This window comes from Streptopelia decaocto, assembly GCF_964273445.1.
Source record: "Streptopelia decaocto genome assembly, chromosome: 3".
Lineage (NCBI taxonomy): Eukaryota > Metazoa > Chordata > Aves > Columbiformes > Columbidae > Streptopelia > Streptopelia decaocto.
In genome coordinates this window covers 74,202,483-74,226,639 of record NC_138656.1, presented here as the reverse complement: position 1 = coordinate 74,226,639, position 24,157 = coordinate 74,202,483, and the positions used below count along the sequence as shown (strand labels likewise).

The 24,157-nt window shown below is 44.5% G+C and overlaps 1 protein-coding gene across 2 annotated transcripts in view; it reads left to right on the top strand.

Moving 5' to 3' along the window:
* Positions 1–24,157, top strand: part of SOBP (sine oculis binding protein homolog) — a 117,730-nt gene that overhangs the window by 78,770 nt on the left and 14,803 nt on the right. For both annotated transcript variants that reach the window (XM_082048726.1, XM_082048725.1), the window contains one exon: positions 21,211–23,165. In XM_082048726.1, the coding sequence (XP_081904852.1) occupies positions 21,211–23,163 (1,953 nt within the window). In that variant the 3' untranslated portion in view covers positions 23,164–23,165. The remainder of the gene's footprint in view (positions 1–21,210; positions 23,166–24,157) is intronic.

Below are 24,157 nucleotides of genomic sequence, written 5' to 3'. Positions count from 1 at the left end.
TGACAGAAACGGTGGCTTCTTTCTGTTGAGGAGCAGAGAGCTTTTCTCTCCAATGCCACCTTGGTGAGATGTGTCCCTTTGGTATCCCCAAGCTGCTGTCCCTCTGTGCCATCTCTGTGTTCAGCCAGAAGATGGGGACCAATAGGACTGTGGCAGCTTGTTTGGATGAGCTGCAGTACCTTCTTGCATATTTGGAAAGCAGGCTGTGCTTGCCTCCATCCAATTTACTATAATCCCACCGCTGTTTGCCTCCAGCTCAGCTGAGTCAGTGTGAGTGCTTGGAGGAGCCATCATGTAGATAAGTTTGGCCCAGTTTCCCCACCCTCGTGCTGTTATAAAAACCTGCTGAAAGCAAATCTGATTAACACAGCAGAGAAAGTAGCTCTGCTGTAAAACATTGAGGGTTGCCACTAGTGCAGGTACATTGTGAGCAGAAGTGGAAGTGTCGTTTTGAATTTTCACGGACTGATGGGCTCTGCAGTTCATGGTCTGCGCTGGCTGTCTGTGAATTCCTCGGTGCTGAGCCAGCAAAATCCTGCATGGGGAGTCTGCCTTTTATTTCCAGAGCCCCTTTTTGAATGTCAGAGTGGCAGCACACTGATACCATGGTGCACTGCTACAGCAGGACTGTTGTGGAGGTATTGTGTCCCTGATGTGCACAGCCCTGGTCCTGCACCAAAATCTATCTGGAGGAATATGGGTACTCATGCCAGAGGTACGAGCTGCTGCAGGCATGGGGTCCTCCGTGTGCTCTCAGGGTTAGAAGACTGCAAAAAGGGCAAATCCAAAATAGCCTGGACCTGGTTGGTCCTCCAGGAGCTCCACATAGCTCTGTCTCAGAAGAGGGATTTGGAGAGTGCCTGGGTTATGGCACTTGGAGGGAACCAGAAGTGTTTAGATTTCACATTGTGTGTTTTCTCAATGCTGCTTGTTTCCTGGGTGGGATATGCTCCTTTTCATAGCTGTAAACACAGAGCTCGGGTGAGCTCTGGGAGCAGCCCCACACAAGGCAGGTCACCCTGAATTTGAGATGGGTGCTTCATCTGAATATATATGCAGTGAAAAGCTAGAAATGGAAAAAAGATCTATTAGTTCCTCCAGCCATGGCTTTGTTTCTAAAGTATATCAGTAATGTGCTGTAGGCTGGGAGGGGAAAGAGAAAATCACAGACTTTTCTGTAAATGGAGAAGCAGCGAGTGTCACGATCTGGTCTGAGAGAAACCTCTCCGCAGTCTCGACAGTGTGTGTGCTCCCTTTGAGACAACCTCACTCTTCAGTGCAGGCGTTGGGAACACTTTGAAGCTGTGCCTGGCGCCTCTGCCTGTAAGCATGAAAGAGAGCAAGGAAAGGAGAGAGAAAAGGGCACAGACCTTTGGTGAGGACAGGGAAGTGATTTCAGGTTTTTGTGATACCATGCAAACCTTGCTTGGTTGGTGTCTGCCTGAGCACGATATACCCTGGAGGATGGAGGAAATGGTAACGAGTAGAGATGGGGTGGGGGGAACGAAAACTACCTGCAGATGTGGCATCTGAAAAAAATCCAGAGACAATGTGACTATTTTTAGCAAAAGTGCAAACAGTGATAGATGCCACAGGGCTGCTGTCACTAAAATTTGGCTATAAGCAACATATTCATATTTAAACAAGTCAGCTTTGCACATTGAAATGAGCAAACACTGTCTCTGTGCTTGTTTGTTGTGCAGAAGCCATCAGCTTCGCTCCTTATCCCTTCATTGTGGTGGTGATGCGGAGTCATGATGATGGATCAGCTGTCTATCTGTCTCTCTTATCAGCAGGGCCACAAAACATTTATATCTTACATGGCATGATAGCCTGTTCTCATGCAACAGTGGAAAACAGGAATTTGGGGCTGCCCTTGCAAAAGTACCATTTTCTGCACAACGTTGCCATTCTGGTAAGCTCACTTGGCACAGTTTGTGCAGCTAAGCACATCCACTGTGAAACCTAACACTGGGATGCACATGAATAAAGTCACACAAAATCAGGAGAGGAGCGAGCATCAGAGACGCTTTTGAACGCAGGGGGCAAACCGGCAAGGATGGAGTTCCTGCAGTTTCTCTCCTGCTTAGAGGGGGCCTGTGTCACCTCTGGTAAAAGGCCTCTGGCTTACGCCAGAATTATACTTGGCCAATTATCTTATTTAGGTATCTTGTATATATGTAGGTCTTGAAAAGGTCAACAGCAGAGCACGGCTGGGCAGGGTTTTTTGAAGCTGTAGGACTGGAAGCTTTGCTTCTAGCATCATTAGAAAATAATTGCTTGTGAATGTCCAGGGATTTGAATCTACATGTTTGGAGCTCTGAAAAGGAGGGCAGGAAGGTTTAAACCATTATTGAAACAGCTGCTGCTAACGCTGGAGTCTCTGCAGATGCCGAGCAGAGAGGGAGCAGAGCACAGGGGGGGCACGATGGCTGCGCCTCACCTGCCTCGTTACCTCATGCTGGGAGCCCATCTCCTCGGGCTGCTCCTCTTGCAACTGTCCCCAGCACGAACACACTTCTCCGTCCAGGATTCACGCACAAGCTGGTGTGTGTTTATCGAAAGCTGCAGTGAGGCAGGGATCGTCCCTGTGGCGCTCTAGCTGAGCTATTTTCACCTAAGTGTACCTGCTATTCTTCCATTTTCAGTGATTTTTGTTTCTTGGTTTTGGTTTTCTGCTCCTTGCAGCTTTTTGCTTAGGTATTTTTTCCCCTTCTGAATGTATCTCTTCTTCCATTACTGTTTTTCCTTTCTCTCAGTTTAACAATCTTCTTTCCCCAGGTCCATGATAAATTACATCACATATTTTTTATGTCTCCACTTGTTTTCAAAGTTCCTGTAGTCTTTGGCTCCTCAGTGCTGTTAGCTGTAGAAAGTCCCCTTCCCTAAATGTTGTAAAGCCCAAATATTACTCAATGTGATTCTTACCCTCTAAAAACCTGTCACTGTTCACAGCTTGATTTCTGAGAATAACCAAACTGAGTGGCTTGTGACTCTGAGCTCAAACCCCGAGTTTCTTACAAGAAAGATTGCGTCGACGCCGGGTATTAGACCAGTCCTTAATGAGGCGTCTGTTCACTCCTCAGCTCTGTTACAGATATTTCCCATGACCCTGGCCAAGTGACTTTATCTCTTTGTCTCTGCTCCCCATGCATAAAATGGGCATAATTGCACTTCCGAAGCTCATGTGGAATTGCAACGACAAATTCCTCCTGCTTGCTTTGCCTTTACCTCATCCCTTTTGTTTGCACAATTGTCAGCTGGAATAAAGCACCACCGAATCAGAGTAGCCACTGTCAGTGCAAAGCTTATGCTTCAAGCTGCTTCCCCAGCCGCTCGCCATATCCTAATGACATTGATGGCACAGAGTCGGCTTTATTGCCATTTGCAGAGCAGTCTCATGTGCTTTGAGATGCCTCCTATACAGTCTGTAAATGGCAAACAGAAAAGTATCCAAGGCAGGGTGCTTAGGAATACACAGTGGTTATTGCAGGACAAAGAGATAAAATGGCTTCTTGTGGGGCCATTAGCAGAAAATGCCAGAAAATGCAGGGCCTTGGCAGTACCAGTAGGAGAGGGAGGCAAGGCAACTGCTCCATTTGTAAGACCCATCGCTGGTTTTCATCCCCTTTGTCCATCCTCCTTCCCTCACCCTCCCCACTTTAGTTCTGTGACAATAACAAAATAAAGGAATGCAATGTAAAGGCATCCGTAAGGCTGTCATTGTTGCCAAGTAATGCTAATAGCACTTTCTCTCTCACATACCTGCTTCTGAACGCTAATGTCATTTAATTATTGCAATGTTGCAAATGAAGGTGCCCCCACACAAATTCAATATGGATGTAATTATTAGAGGTGGAATGCCAATTAAGCACACACCGAAAGCAAGTGGTGTATTTTTGATTTGTCATCTGATTTATTATTGCTTACCTCACATGCCTCAGACAGCACCACTTGAGTCAGGAGTAGAGAACCAGCTCTTCATACATAAAGCTTGCTCTTAAATCTATGCTTCACAAGAAAGCGGCAACTGCCATGAAACATTTGTTTTTAAAATACAACCAGGAGTGTAGTTTTGAAGCATTCCCTGAACCTGAGATAAGGAACACGAGGGAGGTATGACTTTTGGTAGGCGGATACACATCTCCAAAAGAAGGCACTGAATACGATCCCATTCACGTACATAACATATGTCAAAAAGCCTTCAGTGAAAATCCAAATTATGCAGGGAGGAAAACCCAGCCTGCAACCAGTTTAAATGTGTTGGCCAAGTCAGCTAAGAAGATATACAGGCTTGGGCTTCAGTAGCTAGGGGCACATTGTCTGCCTACCAGATAATTACTGGGGTTTTCAATTTTTAGGTCTCTTCTAGCATTGCATTTTTTAATTCTAGTCAGTCAGTGTTGCTTTTCGAGGTGAGGACCACAACACCAGTGGAGCATCCCGCCTTGTTGTGCATTTGTAATGTTCTCCCAACCTGTAAAGAGTCCTTTGAATACTGTGCACTGCTCACTATGCAAGCAGCTCATTATCCCAGGCATTTCAAGACTAATTTATAGGACATTTGGTTAATTTGCATAAGCCATCCAGTACACAGAAGATGTCTCCACAATAAAGTAATATGCCAAAATCGTGATTTATGTGAAAACACGAATACTGGGCAGGGGGGAGGGGAGAAGGCATATTTAAGAAGCTGTCACTAACATCGATGTTTAAACGAATACCTCTGATAAAAAGTCACAAAATGCTGCCTCTCCACCTATTGTATGTGAAGCTCCCATATAATTTTCTGCTTGAATTTTGCCCATCTTTTTTATTAAGTAAGATGGGATTTGATCCTTAAAACAGCCTTGAAATATGAATACTTGGTGCTGTTGGCTGTGTCTAAAAAGGAAACAAAATCCCCCAAACTGAATCCAAACTGAGGGCTGCGGGTTCCGCTATCACGGCGAGGAGCCTCGCGCGGCCGCTGCTCTGATTATTACCTTGACACCAGAAACAGGAGGGCCTGTAATCCTTGAAGCAGCTGACATCTGAAGCGCTGACTCTTCCTGTGCTTTGAGTTAGTCGGTCCTTGATCTCAGTGCCTGGCATGCGAGCCCGGCTTTCACTGAAACCTGACCTCGTGGTCCCTTCTTCTGCAGCCCCGTTTCTCTTCTGCCGCTCAGAAATGTGCAGCTTCTGTCCTCGGGACTCTGAATTAGAGCTGCAGGGGTCAAAGGAGCAAACAGGAGAGTTGTCATTATCGGATCCAATGCCTGTCCTTGATTTAAGTGTCCTTGGTGGGTTCTTTTGTTTTGTTTTGCCCTTTTTTTTCTTTTTTTTTTTTAAATAACAATTACAAAATAAGAACATCGCAAGAAGTATTTTAAGCAAACCTTTCCCCTGCAAGGTGACACTGGCTCTAATGCACGACTACTTCACCTACAGGTACAGATATTTTTGCTCCCTTCCTTGCAAAGCCAGCCTGGGATTTGAAAGTCAGGTTGGTTTCTTTCTTCTCTACCTAATATGTCTTCTGCCATTATGAGGCCTCTGAGGAGCACATTAAGTCCATATTTACCCCTGTGCAATCTGATTAACTTCCAGAATAACTGTACAGGTGTAACTGAGATCTCAGTTTGAAGGCAGCTTTGCTCCACTTATTATAATTGAAGGAACTGTTTGCCCAGCAGCATTTCTATTAGTAGTAATGCTGTTTGAAAAGGAAATAACTTAGCTGGACTTTTGGACTGAATTTGCAGGAATGCCAGCTAGAATTGCGTAAGTGAATGCATACATATCTGCTTACTTCGAAACAGAAGCTAACTTGAGCTGGAAATCACATGTAGGATAAACATGTAATCTTGATGCCATTGCTGCAGATTCATTTCCCAGGGCAGAGCTATGGTTTCAAGAGCCTGTTTCAGCATTTTATTGTTTGGAAGGTTTGAGCAGTGTAGATTGTTTGCTTTGGTGCGTCATGTGTAGTTCCCGTTAGGTGCAACCTGCTGGGTATATAACGGCTTATTCAGCTTGAACCAGAAGTAAATGGAAGGAAATAATGTGTTGTGGGAAGAGAAGTACTCTAGATGAAGATTTTTTTTTCTGTTCTAGATCCTGTTACTCTGTTATATCTGTTATTCTAGGGTTTGAGATTAGCACTTTCAGTTGCAAGAATTTGTTACTTTTAAAAATCAGTTTGTACTACTAATGGAATAATTGACAGCATTAGCTGAAATGTAATGCATTTGTTTAATAAGAACAATACGTGCAATTTTTTGGTTTACTCTCTTCCAACTTGAATCACTTTTTGCTGTTCTAGGAGGAGCACATTTTTTTCCTCTGGGGATTTACAGTTTCTCTTAGTGTTTTGATTACTTCTGAATAATTTGATAGAAAACCCCTTACACATGTATTTGTGATGTACAGCATCTAGCTTGGATTTGGTTTTTGACTGATCCCTCATAGCTGAAGCTACTATATACAACAAAAAAAATTTGTAATGCTGTCAGACAGGAAAAATCTCTCTTTGGCAACTTGACTCAAATTTGTTATGTGTATAGCTCCATGAAGTTCAATAGATGTAAATACAGATTAATTATTTAAAAAGTAATAGGAAGGAATGAGCTTCCAAACATGTAGTGTTTAATTATTTAAAACCTATAATGGAATTTCAACCCTCGTGCATCCCTCAGATCTCTCGTAGTGCTTGGACAAGTGCCTGAGGTTAACTGGCATGTCCCCACTTCCTAGTCATCTCCCCTCCTGTATCACAGGGAGATAAATGTGCATGGTAGATGTGAAGAACAGTCAATATTTTCAGCCATGTCTACTGGTAAATATGCCATACTTAATTCTGTCTTCCTTTCCACCATTACTGTATTGCATCCTGCAACAAACCATTCCATCTGTTTCATATAAGAAGGTATGTTTGAGTGTGTAAGTGTGCGCATGTCTGTACCCAGCCATGGAGGTCCAAATCCTAAAGTCTGGGCTTGGGCAAAGCCCCTCGTGGTTGCTGATCCCATAGACTGGAAAGAGCCCCATAGTAACGTTGGTCTTTGTTCATATGATTGTGGTGGTTTGAGGCACCCCCTGTATGTGATTGTATGTCATATTCTACACAAATTCAGGACAACCTGATTCTCATTTAAAAAAACTGGTGCTCTAAGTAGGCTAGTCAGATAAAGGGGAGCCTTCTCCCCATTTTACAAGGAGGATCAAAGACACAGACTGAAAATAAGCAACATACAAGCCTCCCAGATTTAGGGAACTGTCTGAGCTCTGCAATAGATGCAGAGTTCTGCTCTGACCAGTTCAGAGTCTTAGTTAGCTTCCTGCCGTGATCCACCCTCCCAAGATGTCTACCTCTGTCCACACACCTGAGGCAGGCAATCAAAGTAAATACCTAAAATTGGGCCCTCCAGGTTATTTCACTGTGTACCTTTTTCCTTGTCCAAAGTTACTCGGGAGTTTTTTGTTTGTGGAGAAGGTCTTAATGCCAATCTGTTGAGTCCCATCTCAGCACCTAAGTACATAACCTTCCTTCTTTTACTGCTGTAAGTCACTGGATGAGGAGCACTTGACCTGGGGTGAGTATTAAAGAAAGGCTCTTACAAGAAAAGCAAACATTTCAATTGCACTGAACAAATACACAGTTAGGAGTCTTTGTATGCGATGGCTACTGGTCTTCATTTGCCAGCCAGATCTCAGCTGGTTTGATGAGGAATATTTCCAGTGCTGCTCTACCCTGTGAAATGACAAGTGGGATCAGAAGGAGTGTTGTGGAAAGACCTAGGGAAGGAAAAGGGGCTGGAGAAAGCAAGACAGAGTCAGTCCTTCATGAGGAGGACTGTGAGGAGCATAGCACTTTTGAGAGCCTTGCTTGTGATACACTTGCAGGGTGAGGGTTTAAGTACATTGATTTCTTTTGTCCTCCTGTGCAGCTTCCACATAGCTGCTTTGTTGTGCATGTTACACAATGAGAAAGTCATCTGCATGATCTTGTAAGTATGAAAGGGTTTGCCACGATGCATTTACACAATAAAATCTATGCAGCCACAGCATGCATCGTACGTACAGGCAAGGAATGAGTGCCATCTACAGTAACACAATGCATTGCTAAAGGGTCCTCTGTAATTGTGTTCTTTACTGAATACCACGCCTGATGCCTTCTGCTGTAATGTACCCTCCTTGGTGAGAAATTAATACTTTGTGCCAAATTCAGCTCTCAGTTACAGGGTTCAGATTGGGAAAACAACACTGGCTTCGGTGGAGTTACCCAGATTCATCCCGGGGTTACTAAGAATAGACTTGATTTATGTAAATAGCCGGGTGTCGGGTACGCTCCAGTGCTAAACCCTTTCTAAACAGAGGTATAAGTAAGACATATTCTCTCTTTTCTTTTGAGTAGAAAAGACCTAGTGGGACTTTTTTTCCCACGTCCATGCCCTACTTAGAAAGAGGTAGGTGTAAATCACCAAGGAAGAAGGTGCACTTTCCTTTACTTGAGAACCAGCAGATGTTTTGGGCCTGACAAAAGCGCTGTAGTGGGCAGCAGGGTACATGGAGGGCTGGTCCTCCCCCCTGAGGTGTCGGTCGCCAGTGCAGCTGGGTGCTGCCGGCCACCCTGGCGGCCAGCGGGCTCTGTCGGAGGAAGCCCGGCTTCACGGCAGGAGTGTTCCTAGTAAAACAAGAGGGGCATTAGCAGAAGACAAGGAAGTTTTCACACACATTGGTTCACCATATGTTTGGCTCTAGGCTGCAGTTTCAGACCTTTATAGCTCCTCATTTATTATTTTTAAGGCTAAAATACTGGAAAACAGTGGTTTAAGATAGCTAGGGACCATAATAGTCATGGTAAATCCTACCTACCAGAGACAGAGCAATTTTTTTTCTTCTTCTTTTTATTTTTTCTTTTTTACTTTTTATTTTTCCTTTTTTTTCTTTATTCCTTTTTTTCTGTTTTCTTTTTTCCTCTTTTCTCCTTTTTTTGTCTTTTTAATTTTTTCCTCTTTATTCTTTTTTCTTTTTCCTTTTTTTTATTTTCCTTTTGTCTTTTTTCTTTTTATTTCTCCTTTCTTATTTCTCTTCTCCCTTTCTCCCTTCTCCTCTCCTCTCCTCTCCTCTCCTCTCCTCTCCTCTCCTCTCCTCTCCTCTCCTCTCCTCTCTCTCTTTCTTCCCCTTCCCTCACTATTTGGAGGATGCACAGGCTGTTGCATCCCCCATCTTCTCTTTTCCCTGGTTCTTATTTCAGTCTTACCTGCTCCATCTGGGACTGCCCAAGAGTGAGTCTAACAGTTGCTCAGAATAAGCCTCTCTCCACTGGTGATTTTGTGCTAATAGAAGGGGGAAGGGGAGCTGGGTCTGTACCAGCAGGCTCTGGGTTTCAGCCAGAATCAGTGCCTCACAGCAAGAGAAATGAGAGGACGCAGAATGCTTCCTCTGTGTGCAGCAGAGCAATTTCCCTCTCTTGGCTTCATCTTCTCCAGCCCCCAACTCCAGAGGAAATGGGAAAATGAATTCCACTCTCCATGCCCAATCTGCAAGAGATGTGACACGTCTCGGTCCTGGGCTGAAGCTGATGTGACACGCTTTTCCTTGATCCAGGCAGATTTTGGATCTGGCCCAGGGTTGTTCTAATCAAATGTGGTTTCCAGAGAGAGGGCTGCTCTTTAAACAACGTATTCTGGGACGCGGGGTGGTGCTTACCATTACGAGTGGCAAAACTAGCAATTCTCAAAGTGTGAATCACACGCAGTCAAATCTGGAACAGTTTTGACTCCCTTCAAAGCTCTATAGACTAAAACCCAGCAACACTCCTTTTGGAAAGTTTGGATTTTTTTTCATCCATTTTATACTAACGGTCAGGTCAATCTTTCCCTGATCAAGTCAATTTTTCCCTAACATTTATTTTTCCAAGTAAGCAGCTGATGCAGTCCCTCAGGGATTTTATATGTTTGGGAAAGGTGGGGAAATATGTGTGGGGCTCTAACCCGGGTAGACTGTGAGACTCAGACAGTTCTACTGCTGCTCACACTATGGCCATGTATATGTTAGAGCACATAGTATAATGGGTCCTGGCCCGTAAATATTATTGCATGATGAAGATTAACATGCAATAATAGAGGCTGAAGATGCCTGATCTATACAGATAGGTGGGAAAAACCTCATATATCTATATATAGATATATAAAATTATATATAAACCACCATATATATATTCCAAAGCACCCAGAGACTTCTATTCTGTAAGCTTCTTGCTTGTACAAGAATAAATCAGAAGAAACAACACAAAAATCTGTGAGAGTTATGGCATAGGTGAGAGAAAGAATTGGGCTTAGAACCCTTCACTACATGTAAATAAAGATTTCTTAGGGTTTCAGATTGCATTCCTACCTGCTATTCTGCGGACTAATGATATTTCAAATCTGGATTACAGTAATATTCTCTAGACCCAGTAATAGTACATTTAGGTCTGAGTGATTTAATGGCTGTTCAGTGGTAATTTCGGTCCAGGTGAAGTGGTATTGGCCTTCAGCAATGCCTTAGGCGAAAAGCATCATGTGTTAGCAAAAAACATTAACCTGCCCCTCAAACCTCCTCATTATTACATTTATAGTCCTGTCAACCAACCTATGAGCCACTGGAAACATAGCGGAGGGGCTTTTATTGTTATTTTTATATTCTCTTGAATATTAAAAAGAAAATATATTTGAGAAAAATACATGTAAGATATTACTAGATATAAATTCTAGACAAATGAGCATGGGTTATTCTCCATCTCACAATATTACTTTGCTATACGACCAGAATAAAGTTTTGTTCAGAAAAAAAAGGGTGAACATGTTTATTCAGATACTGAATAAAGAAGTGGATTAATGAGAGACTATAACTCTTTATCTGGCTTCTGAAATTATCTGTAGACATGGTAGCATGAGATTGTCAAGGCTGAAGATTTCTCATTTGGGGAGATTTGGTCACTCAGTAAGCGAGATACTATTTGAGGCTAGTAAAGTGCCCCTTTCCTCTTTTGTCTCTAAGTTTTCCTGTACTTAACAGCATACATAATTCTCAAAAGAATTAGACTGAAATATTTACACTGCTAAATGCTCTCAATTTCCTTTTCTTTTCCTGATTGCTGGGGCTGGATGCCGGGAGTGCTGCAAAGCCTCCTATGTACAGGCTCTTTCCTCAGTGCGCCAGTTGACAGCTGCTCTGCAGAAGAAAACTTCTGTGCCCGGTGCTTGGTCCTGTTCTCCTGTCCCTGCACCCCTGCGGAGGAGTGAGGAGCTCCTGGCACAGCAATGGTGCTGGCCCTCTTATCTGTCCCCTAAAGAGGGGCTGGCGGTGGTTCTCAGCCCAGGTCCCTGCACCTTGGGCACCCCAGGGATGGAGAAGCTGCTCTGCTGCCTCATGTTAGCTGAACATGTAGAAACCTAAACTGTGCAATGGTTCTCAAGGACATAGAGGTAAACATCCTCCTGAGGAAAGAAATGCATTTCCACTCTGAGAGGAGGGAGGGCTATTTCCTAGTGAGACCTTCCTCTGCTGCCCGAAAGAGATGGCAGTCACTGGACACTGTGAGGAAGTACTTCTAAGCTCCAGAAATGTTTTTCCAGCTGCTAGCTTTATTTTCTTACCTTTGCTTTCCAGAATATTCAAAGCCGACAGTTCTTGTCCTGTTCTCAAGGTGTTTATGACAGTTCTCACTGCCAATCCTTTGCACGGCTTTAGTGGCAGCAATTTGAGGAGATACATTCGTGTCATCTTTAGGAAGAAGCAAAGCTCTCACTGTGGCTTAAGGATCATAAAACAAAACCTCCTGTCGTAGTTCACCAAGACTCTCAGCTTCACCTACTCAACACAGTTGTTGCTTCTGGCTGCTCAGTTTTTCCCCAGATCATTTCAGGACCAGGGGAAGCTTAAGAATGCACATCATAGGAAGTCTTGGCTTGGAAATCAGGTGTCAGAGCTCAGGGTGACCAGTGCCCACTGGCTTGCCTGACCAGCAAATATGTCTGTGCTGCTGGTCTGCTGAGGTGGCTTCTCCCACTGCTACCCATGAGCTAAGGGCCAGGAGGAGCATGGTGCAGACACTCCACTGACTCCACACATCCCTGTGCTCAATTTGGGCTCACAAAGAGGTAGGCTACAGACACACTTGAATGGTCTCCTGTCAGATCAGGTTAAGTCTGGAAGAGGAACTGCCTCTTGGCCTTTTTGTGTGGACACAACACTGTGCAAATGTTGGGTGACTGCTTGTGAACCTATGGCAGCCATCTGATGAACTTGAGGCTTGGTGGGAGCTGGAGAGTTGAGTTTGGGACCCAATGGCTTGAGTTGGGGTTTGGTCTGCCCCACAGTCTCTTGCATGACATAGTTATGCTCATAGGCCATTGGACTCGCAATGGGATGAGGTTTCTTGGGGCCTGCATTACCCTTGGCTTCGGGCTTAGGTGTTCTTTAGGCATTTCTGCAATGTTAGTCTTCGTGAGACACGTCGTCTGTTCTGCTGAGTGAGTATAAGGCCCCTGCCTCTCTCTCCCGCTCTTGCCCTTCTTTCATCTTATGTATCACATTAATTTTATTTAGGACTTATGTCACTGCCGGAGTGGTGGCCTTAGCCAGTACTGAAGCAGCAGTGCAGATGTGCCCTGTAATCAGTTCTTCTGTGGTACAAGTGTAAAAACCCCACATTATGGATTTGAAGGTTTAAATGTTGTTATTGTCCCATTCTGTGTTATTTCAGCCAGAAAGGTTTTTGGGGAGAAGAACTTCCCTCTTGGCAAGGCCCACCTCACACTACATTGATTCTCCCTGAAGTTTCACCCACCATATTGTGGGCTTAACCAGTGGTTTCAGATCCAGAGTTCCTCCTGTGGTTTCAAAGCCTCAGACTGAAGTTGAAAACACAGAGCTCAGCTGTTTATATACAAAATCAAATATATAGCCACTCTGATGAAATGTGACCCAACCTGGATTTCCACCAGGCATTAACATAACTTACATTTGTTGCTTTTGGCTGGGAACATTAAAAAGCCCCCCAACACAAAGGAATGCAAGGACTTTGAGAAGACAATGTTTTAAATACCACTGATGACAACTGCAATGATTCAAAAAAATGAAATCGATTTATCATTAGCCATTAATTACCAAATAGCTCTATTTTCTCCTTATGCTTCATGTAGCATAATTAGGATGAAAAATTGAGACAGAGTGGGTCTTGCATTTAGATGACATAAAGTCAGTATTTGCTTCTCAGAAAATGGTGGTAAAAATTTTCAGGAGGGTAAGAAGTTCGGGAGAGTTATGTCAGAGGAAGGAAAAGCAAGCAAGCAGGCAAGCTTTGGTCTCTTTTTAACAGAGAGAACCTTGTCATAGGACAGTTTTAAGTTGTAGGCAACTGCAGTGTTGTGTTTTGTCAACTGGTTTTGTACAAAGCTCCAAACATTGTAGAAATCTGTTTTCCTTCACACCTAGCATCGCTACGAGCTATATTGTAACCACACTCATTGTGTTAGATCCTGCCTCGAGGTTCCTTCACAGCAGGTTTCAGCTGGAAAGATTTTTTATTTTTATTTTTTATAATAATCACTCCAAATGAAGCAATTGTTGTAAAAAAATATCGCAAGAAAAATGCTGCCACAACAAACATGCTGAATGCCTTGCCATAAGCACATCGAATGGTGTTCGAGGCTGGATAACTTAGAGCCACAATTTGCATTATACCTGTTACTAGTATTGGTTGAAAGAGCATCACTTCCCAGTCACAAAAGCTGAGGCAGGGTCTTGGTTACAATCTTCTTGAAAGCAGATGCTGTGAACTTCCCTCCTGCTTTGGGGACAGTCCACATCCCTGCCAGGGACCCCCAGACCAAAGCCACCTCCTCATGGGCCAGCTTGCAGTGGCTGTGGTGCTGGACACACAGACCCCTGTGTACCCTGTGACTTTTGGAATGGGGTGGGAGCCTCTGCCTCCACGCCTCACACATTCTGGGTGGGTGGCAGGGTCACAAACTGCAGGGAAGGGCCTTGGACACAGTCTAGGCTCAAAGGAAAGGCAGCCAGGGCCAGAATGGGCTATAGGGAATGTACAGTGGTGTCCATGTAGCCAGAACATGTGTCTTAGGCACCAGCTGTGCCCTGGGCTACCCAGTCCCTCTGAGGACGAAGCCTGAACAGGTCCAGGGTGGATTATGGGGACTTCATTCTGCTCCCTGTACCTCTCTTCCAGCTCAGAGGGCTGGGTACCTGGACAACTTTTAATCCTTTTTTTCTGAGTCAGAAAATGCTGAATGGGAGACTCCAGTACCTCAGAACAATCTTTATGTCAAACAAATTGCCATGTGTTTGTGTACTAACAGCTGTGTGATGCCTTCCTGACCCCGCAGGAGCTTTGCTTCTCCTGGGGCAGCTCTGCTGGGGGACCCCCAGGCAGTGAGCGGGGCAGGGGTTGAAGAGTCGGGTACAGACCTCCAAGGGGTCAGTCCAACCCAGAAGCCAATGGGGCCGCAGCTTCTCTGTGCTCACAAGTGTGTAATATGTAAAGACTCGAGGTAACAGCTCTTGCCCTAAAGTTCCTCCATGCTCCGTCATGCAGCAGGCTGCTGAGATGGGGCCATGGCAGGGATTTAGCATTGCAGGTGGTATCTACAAGGGGATTTGTTTAGATATTACCATTACCTTTTAGGTGACTTGCTCCAAGGAGGAGCCTTGATGGTAGGTAAAAGGAGGAAAGCAGGGAGGGAGCAGGCAGCCACATTGCCCAATAAGCTGGGGGAGCTGGTGAGGACAGCTGAGAGAGGTGTCGCACTCCTTTACCTTTTAAAGATAATTAGGCACATAGTCCTCCGGAACGTGCAGATCTGGGTTTCTTTCCTTCTAACAGACTGAATTTTCCCCTGGTGTCCTGCGGGAGTGTTTCCAGCCTTGCACAGGGGACTGGGTGACAAGGTGCCTTGGTGTTCATGCTGTGGTAGCTGCTGGGTGATCTGCAAAGGGTCTGACTGAGCTGTGTGTAAGAGAACTAGTTGTGGTTCATTTGGCTGTTTACTAGAAGCCTCTGTATGTGTGTTTCAAGACACGTACTAATTTCTAGATTGCTGCTGCATCAAATGTTTGGCAGCCTTCAAAAAATTTAAGCCCTTGCAGAAAAACATACAGCTGGTATGTTGGGTTCTTACTTGGCTGCAAGGCAGGAGGGAAGGGGGTTATCTCCTTGCCTTGTGACTTTTGGAATGGGGTGGGAGCCTCTGCCTCCACGCCTCACACATTCTGGGTGTATGGCAGGGTCACAAACTGCAGGGAAGGGCCTTGGACACAGTCTAGGCTCAAAGGAAAGGCAGCCAGGGCCAGAATGGGCTATAGGGAATGTACAGTGGTGTCCATGTAGCCAGAACATGTGCCTCAGCATGTATGAAGAGACAGCAGTTGGATACCACAGTGGGAAAAGGGAGCAGAAACTACCCAACAAAGATGAATACATGGATTTTATGCCAGGAAGTGAGGCTTTGATAATCTTCAGCCCTGTGTTTTGACATCCTTGATAAGAGCCTGGTCCTCAGAATGTGATGCAGCCCTCCCTTGTGCAAGGTGTCCCACAATGGTGTTCCCCTGAGCAAGGAGAGGGCCTTTGTTCGTCACCCTCTGGTTCCAGAGAAGCAGATAGATAAAAAATAATGAAATATGTGGAGAAGCTATCTTTGCGCTAGTGACCGCTTTCTGTCCTCTCACTAAGCTTTACAAGGGAGATTATATTAGTCCAAAATGCTGTGTATGAGGCACAGGCTGTCTTTTATTGCAGTGGTGGTGTTTGCATATTACTTATTCCTCTTTTTTCTCGGGCTGATGTAAATACCTCTGCAGACAAATTTTAGCAATTGTATTTCTTAATGAAGTGGTGTCTGACACTAGATTACTGTTCAGAGTTTAGTGGTGGACTGCACTAATGGGTGAACTTTGTACCTGCATTTGACAGCTGATTTACGTATTAATTACCCCGTGCCTAAAGCCCAAGTGTGGCCCTTTTCAAGCGCAGCAGGATGCCTGTGTTGTGCCTGCCGGGCAAGCTCATGGCCACGTCTGGACTCCACTGTGGACGTTTCTGTCAAAATAAAGATATGGATGCCAACAGGACTGGCTTTCTTCTCCCCTTCTTTTTATTACAGAAATCTGAGTGTTACAGGATTCCTCGGTCCTGGCTTCCTCTGTGTTCCCATATCGGGTGCGAATAGTGTTTCTGCTGATGCGGTGTCTTCTGAGTCGTCCCCTGGTGTAGATTGCTGCGTGTTTCACAGGAAAGCGGATGAATGATATCAAGTCATTGAGCTTATAAGTAGCGCACTGGCAACCCGCCACTAAAATATAAATACATTAAACGTACTGAAGGAAACGTTCATTCTGTTGTTTAGCGTTGGACATGCCCCAGTTAGGTAAATTTAATCTTCTTGAGGGTTGTTTCGTTACAGCTGAATGAGATATGCAGTTATCTTATTACTGGTCATTCTGTCATTCAGGGTTTGTGTTCTGGCAGTGGCGCTGTGAAGTGTGTTTACCCAGGAGCGGTTCTAGGTGTATTTTCCAGGGGAGATGAAGGTGCGTAGGGGATCTGTTAGCACCTTCCAAGGTCTGACCCTCTATCTCAGAAATGTTCACTCTCCGTGTCAGTCACACCACTACTGATCCCACCTCCTTTTGGGTAGAAACCTACAAAATGGTTGTTTTGCCTGCATTTGTTAGGAAATGTCTGAAACTCAGCCTCGCAGCGTTTACGTCTTTCCCATGTATTTCTGCTGCAGTTCCTTCCAAAACCCATGGCCGTGCCTCTGCTCCTGTTGAGGTCAGGGGCAAGGCTCCTGCCGACTCCAGGGTGAGCAGAGACCGGCGTTAAGCATCAGACCCAAAGCCAATTGATTGCATTAAAGAGGAGCCTCTGTGCTGTTTTCCACGGGTGCTGGGTCAGGCCCTCCAAACGTGACCCCGCAGCATTAACTCTCCTGACTAATCCTGCTGAAATCCGGGGAGCTGCTCCCCTGCATAAGTGCTACCATATCCAATGCACAGCATTAACACTGTACAACAGTTTAGCTCTTCTCTTGGTTGTGTGATGAAGGGGAAGGATGAAACAGGAAAAGGGAAGCAGAAGGAATAAATGAACAGGGGGATTTTGAGCTGGTTGTGAAGAATGATGATGTTCTGTACAGAATGCAAGTACTTAAAAAAATAAGACATTGGCTGTGTATTTTACAGATAAGAAAATGTTATTTTATTAAACGGAAAGATATATAAGTTTCACCTATCACATCTGAACTAATCAGCGTAGGCTTTTAGAAGCAGTCTGTAATTACACTGAGCATGTCATTAGTTAGATGTAAAATGAATTATATTGCTCCATTTTATTACCTCTAGTGATATAGCCATTTGTATCATAAATTCATTGACCTCATCTTAAATGATCAATCTTGTAAGACAGACTTGATTCATTAATTCTTAAGTGACATTTTTTCTCCTTCAGTAATTTCCTCCTCATTGTAGAGACTGGTTTTCTGTCTTTTAGTATGGTATTGTAAGGTGTCTTATTACCTGTATATGACATGCACATTTTATACCTATATCTTAAATAAGCAGCATAGACTGATTGCATAGAGAGATAGATAGATAGATAGATAGATAGACAGATAGATAGATAGATAGATAGATAGATAGATAGATAGATAGAAAATAATTAAATGCATGGATATAGTAGATAGAGATTTCTCACTGATGTTAACTTCAACACTTTGAGATGCTGTATAAAATCACTGAGATAATTATTAGAGATTGGGTCTATCCAGGATGTTCAGAGGAACAGAATCACTGCCTTTAATTTCTGTGGCTGTAATTAATTTTTTCTAGTGATAAAATATACAGAGTGATCTGTGATCGATATGTGAGTGAGGTAGGTAGGCAGACTTCAGAGTTTCTTGTACCTCAGTGAATTATTGAAAACAGGAGAAATCAGTATAGAATATCTAAGTAGGATTTCTGAATATTCTACCAAGGAAGAGAAAATGTTTGTTTAGCTAGGAGTGACACAGAAACCCACTTGAGATAAATAAATCAATACAGCAATAAAACACTAAAGTATTTCAGTTAATTTTTCAACTGATAACTAATAAAAATTAAGGGATTAGAAAAGATGCCACAAATTATGCCAAAAGTTTTTTTTTGGATTGTGTGTTTCTTTCGGTCTATTTAATAAAGTCACCAAAGAGGCTCTTCCTAGGAAGATAAGGAGGCTGCTTTTATTCTCTGTTGTTTCCCTCAGGTGCTTCTTTGGCAGCAGGCTTACAGGTTTGTTTCCTTCTTTTGCCCCGAAGGAAGGGCAAGTCTTAGCTGCACCATCCCAGAACTAAGTCAGGGATGCAGCTGCATCTGTGGGCCTGCCGCATCCCTTGCAGCAGCTGCCTCCAGGACTGATCTCCTCCTCATCAGACACTGTTTTGGTGGGTGACGAGACGGGGTGGGCTTCGTCCTGCCCCAGCCTGCCCTGGGAGCCAGCTGGGAGCTCCTGGTGTCTCTTTGTGCAGCTCTTGGGGTACCTGCAGGGAGCCCCTGCCTCTTTGCACAGCCCCTTGGAGCGACAGCATACCCTGCAAGCAGCAGAAAGAGCACAGTGGTTAACATCGTGATTCTGTACGTGAAAAACAGATAGTGTGTTCTGTCTACAGCAGTGAGCTCTCGATCAAAAATAACTTTAAAGTAAATTCAGCAGTTTTACTGAGTTAAATAGTACCTTATTAAGTCATGGTGGAGACTCACAAATTCCTCTTTTGTCTGCTTGGAAAACAGTGGCAAGCCAGAAAATTTCAGGAGGTCGATTATAAGATGTTTTCATCAGATGATCCTGTACTGACTTGCCAGGTGGGTGGCAAAACCCATAGCCATGCACATACCCGAGATGGTTCAGTGCCCACTGCTGCATGTTTGCACTATTTGTGGTGAGGGGTTGCCCAGCTCCAGAGCTGTATTTGATGGCCACTGAGCCTTCCCGTGGGGAGTGGAGGGAGAGCTGATTCCAGGTAAAACCCAGGGGCCCTTGGAAGTGGGGGTGCCCCCTCTTTGCCTTGCTCCACACACTCCTGCTTCCCATCCACCCTGTGCCTTGGGGGGATGCATGTACCATGGCAGCAGTATCTCAACTCTTCTGTGCATTTGACAGCCTTTTTGTCCACATTTTTTCGGGCCCTACATCCTCAATGTGCGTTCAATGCCGGGCTGGGTTTTTTTTCCTTGCGTGGGGCATCGTGCTGGAAATGTGCCCGTCCTAATGCTGCACGCATCGAGCAGCACCAGCACCCCCTCTGCTTTATCTCACGTGGCACTGTGTCTGTGTGCTCAAGTTAAAAATCCAGGCTCTGCGTTCCCAAACTTCAGGGGTGACTTAATAGTTGCAGCTTCTCAAGTGATTATTTAGTTTGATTTAAATGTGGGGATAAAAACTTTGTGGTAGAGAAAAGGAGCGTGTGTGTGAGCGTGTGAATGAGGTGGGGAGGCAGGAGAGGGAATCAAATAGCAACTTGACCGGATAACAAAAAGGTTGCAGAGTTAAAATAAATGGGCTAATAGCCATAGCATATAGTGTGTGTATATGTGTGTGTACATATATATTAAGGATATATTACTGAAAACTCAAAAATGTCACCACTGTTTATATTAAAGGAAAGCTGAGAGTTAAATGAGATGGGTAATCAGATGCCTGACATATGTTGTTTTGAATTGTTTATATGGCCAATAGTTATTAAAATTAATTATCCTTTTAATGCAATCTTTTCACTTTTTTTTTCCCTTTTTTTTTTTTTTTTTTGGTACAAAAGATACAGTCATTTCAAAACAAGCTAATATGGGCTATTTGGAAAAGGCAGAACAAACAATACCAGGATGTATTCTGACATGGTCATAGGCTTAACATGCTGATAGAAATCACCAAAAATCTCTGTCAATGGAGTATTTTGAGAGCTAATGTAAATGACAAAAATTGGGTTTTTGTGTGTGTAAAATTCTGTCAAAAAAGTAAGGCACTGAAAAATCTGACATCTGTTTATCTGTTTATAGCTATGGCAAGATTACTCATATTAATTCTTGTTTAAAATGCCATATGAAGGAAAGGCATTTGTGCAAACAAGAGTCATATTTGAATTGTAGATCATGTCTTCACCATCTGTGAGAGCTGTTGGTGTTGCAAAATTAATGTGTTAATGAAATCACAATAATTTCTCTGAAGTAATGGATTCTGAAGCCTAGAATGACTATTTTTTGAACTTTGGTGTCTAGTGGTTTACAACTGGGAAAACCTTTCACAGCTTAATTAGTTCTGCAGCCTTACTTTAAAAAAAAATTGGCTATGCCTCCACCACACCAATAGTAACACAGAAAAGGATTAACTGCAAAGCAGAGAAACAAAACAAAAATGAGCCTGCAATTCAAACTTTTTGCCATAGTATTTGAAAAGTTGCTAAATAGGCCTTTGCTTGCCAAGAAGTTTTACTCAAAGTGACTTGTACACAGGAGTGGGCAGGCAGCTCAGAAAATAATTCCAGCTTGCCAAAACATCACAAATTGGGACTATTCGAACCTTACACAAATGTTCTGACTATTTCCAAGTCTTGGAATGAAGGACAAAGGATGAATGATGCTTTTTGCTTCGTGATGCCATTTTAAAATGCCACACCTTTCCCTGCTTACTATTTGATACCCTTAATAGAGTACTAAATGTTGCAGTGTACTGCAGTGTAGTAGAAATGGTTTGCATTCCATTCCAGCAGTTTTCTGAGTCCTTTTCCAGTTATCATACTCCTTGTGTAGTACGGCATCTCAGGTGGTACAGGTGTGCTTAGATTACCACCAAGGAATAATCACAGCCATACTCATATGGATTTTGCATACTTACATATGTGTGCTATAATAGTTTATGCCAGCTGAGGATTCTTCTCTGTGGTATGGTTTTAAGATAAATAATGTACTGTTTAAGGTAGAATTGAGATCATGGGAGCTAGAAAAGAGAGTGGCATTCAGTTCACTGAAATTTTAGAGAAAAAAGCGCATAGTTTTCACAAATGTCACTATTTTTTTTTCTGCTAGAAAAATAATGTGAGTATTTCGAAAGCAACTGAAAAATGACTTTTAAAATAACACTGTGAAGAGAAGATTGCTTTTCTTACCTGATTTGATTTTGTTACTGTGTTGTAGGTATGTGACTGGTGTAAGCACATAAGACACACAAAAGAGTATCTGGATTTTGGGGACGGGGAAAGAAGGCTTCAGTTCTGCAGTGCAAAATGTCTCAATCAGTACAAAATGGACATTTTCTACAAAGAGACACAGGCCAATCTTCCAGCTGGACTGTGCAGTACATTACATCCTGCAGTCGAAAATAAAGCAGAAGGCACTGGGGTGCAGCTGCTGACTCCAGATTCTTGGAATATACCGCTAGCAGATGCTCGGAGAAAAGCCCCATCCCCAGCGTCTGCAGCTGGCCAAATTCAAGGTCCTGGACCATCAGCGTCTACCACTGCCTCTCCGTCTGACACTGCCAACTGCTCTGTCACTAAAATCCCCACGCCAGTTCCCAAACCTATTCCCATCAGTGAGAATCCAAATATTCCACCAGTTTCTGTCCAGCCACCTGCTAGCATTGTGCCTCCAATTGGTGTCCCACCTCGCAGTCCTCCCATGGTGATGACAAACCGTGGGCCAGTTCCTCTGCCCATATTCATGGAACAGCAAATTATGCAGCAAATCCGTCCACCATTTATTCGTGGGCCGCCTCACCATGCCTCAAATCCTAACAGCCCTTTGTCAAATCCAATGATTCCTGGAATCGGTCCCCCACCAGGTGGTCCCAGAAATATGGGTCCCACCTCTAGCCCCATGCACAGGCCGATGCTTTCCCCTCATATCCATCCCCCCACAACACCAACCATGCCTGGGAATCCTCCAGGCTTGTTGCCGCCTCCTCCTCCCGGAGCTCCTTTGCCCAGTCTTCCCTTTCCCCCTGTCAGCATGATGCCAAATGGTCCTATGCCTATGCCACAGATGATGAACTTTGGATTGCCATCCCTCGCCCCGCTGGTGCCACCCCCAACTCTACTAGTGCCATATCCTGTCATCGTCCCTTTGCCCGTCCCCATCCCCATTCCCATCCCCATCCCTCACATCAACGACTCCAAACCCCCCAATGGCTTCTCCAGCAATGGTGAAAGCTTCATTCCGAGTACCTCCAGCGAGACGCCTGGGGCAAAGTCAACCAATAGCTCTTCATCCCCTCGAGAGTCAAAGCAAGGATCATCTAAATCCTCTGACTCGTCACCGAGCTGCTCAGGCCAGTCCCTTAATCAAGCTCAAGTGCTTCAGGAGCACAGTAAAAATGAAGTTGTTGACTTGACTGTCAGACCTAGTAGTCCAGTGAACAGTAAATTTGGTTTCCCCAGTGTGCTACAGGGTCCACAGGATGGTGTGATAGACCTAACAGTAGGCCACCGATCTAGGCTGCACAATGTTATCCACAGGGCTTTACACGCCCAAGTGAAAGTTGAACGTGAACCTAACAGTGTTGTGAATTTGGCTTTTGGTAGCTCAGACAAAAGGAACTGCAGTGACTGCAGGGACAACTGCAGCCCAGTTGACTCAAAGACGTTACCATGCAGTGACGGAGCCCACTGCTGTCCCGTCTCCTTGGCCTCGGGCACACCAGGACTGGAAGCTGGTGCAGCGGTGTGCAACGTCATTGTGAATGGCACGAAGAACATGGAGGGTTCCAAGAACCCGGAGCCGCCCCAGGAGCCGAAAAAGCCCCAGCCCCCAGAGGAACTGGCGGTGAGCGAGCTGGAGTCTGTTAAGGAAAACAACTGTGCATCAAACTGCCACCTTGAGGGAGATGCTGGCAAGAAAACTGGGGAAGAGCCCCTTGCCGGGGGAGACAAACAGGACCCAAACCTTAACAATCCAGCAGACGAGGACCATGCATATGCTTTGCGGATGCTGCCCAAGACAGGTTGCGTGATCCAGCCTGTGCCAAAACCAGCAGAAAAGACTGCTATTGCGCCATGCATTATCTCAACGCCAATACTCAGCACAGGGCCAGAGGATCTGGAGCCACCATTGAAAAGGAGGTGTCTCCGAATTCGAAATCAGAATAAGTAAAGGTTTGTGTAATTGCTACTGCCTTCTGTGTGAGTAGAATGAGTATTTTCAGGTATGAGATCAAACTCATGTGGGTGTGGCCTTTGTGAAGCAAAAAGATGGAGATTCTAATTTATCAGCACTTTCAGAAAACTTATGGTATTTATGTTTTAATATTGTTCTTTGTGTTGTATTGCATCTGTACTTGTCAGTACTCCATCCATCAACAGCCTCATTACATTTTTGCTCACAGAACATTTTGTGATGGTGCTGACTGTGAAGTTATTGTTCTGTGTATGTCAAAGTCAGTGGTTTTCTGCCTTGGTTTAGGTCTGGGCCATTAATCTGCCTACTTATTCCAGCTGAGTTACGCAGCAACTCAAGCCTTCATGATGATGATCGAAATTGCCCTACAGCATAGCATAGAGCAGGACGACCCAGCTGCTTCCTGCTAGCTCAGATCAAACTGACTTACCAACTGGTCACCTCTAACCACCGTTCTTTGGTTGAGCTCCAGACTGCACCCTGGCTCTCAGCTGGGCTGTTCTTGGGGGAGCGAACCTCCACTCCCTGAGCTTTCCTTCCCTGAGTATCGGTGCTCAAGAACTGCCTGCTGTTTGAGACCTGCCCGCCGTAGCTTATCTCAGCAAGACCTGGGCCACGGGGCTTTACTCTCTGACCTCAGGTGTCTGCCTCTGGTGCAAGCCTCCCACCTCAGAAAAGCAGATGAGGTTTCCCCCAGCGCTGCGGTTGTTGTATGTTTGTGGTTCCTGGTTGGGCTGCAGAGCAAGGCAGCCATATGGGTAAGGCCACCAACAACTGTGGCTTGTCCAAGGACAGTGTTCCACAGGCAGAAACCCCCTGCCCTTCATTCCCTATTCCCAGCCTACTCAATCCCTCTGATAAAACAGCACCTTGATAAAACTGTTAATTTAATGTATGTCTGTTGCTTCAAACCTGTGAGCAAGAAACAAATGTAATTGCATTTGTTTAGATTCACAAGCGTGGAAAGCTT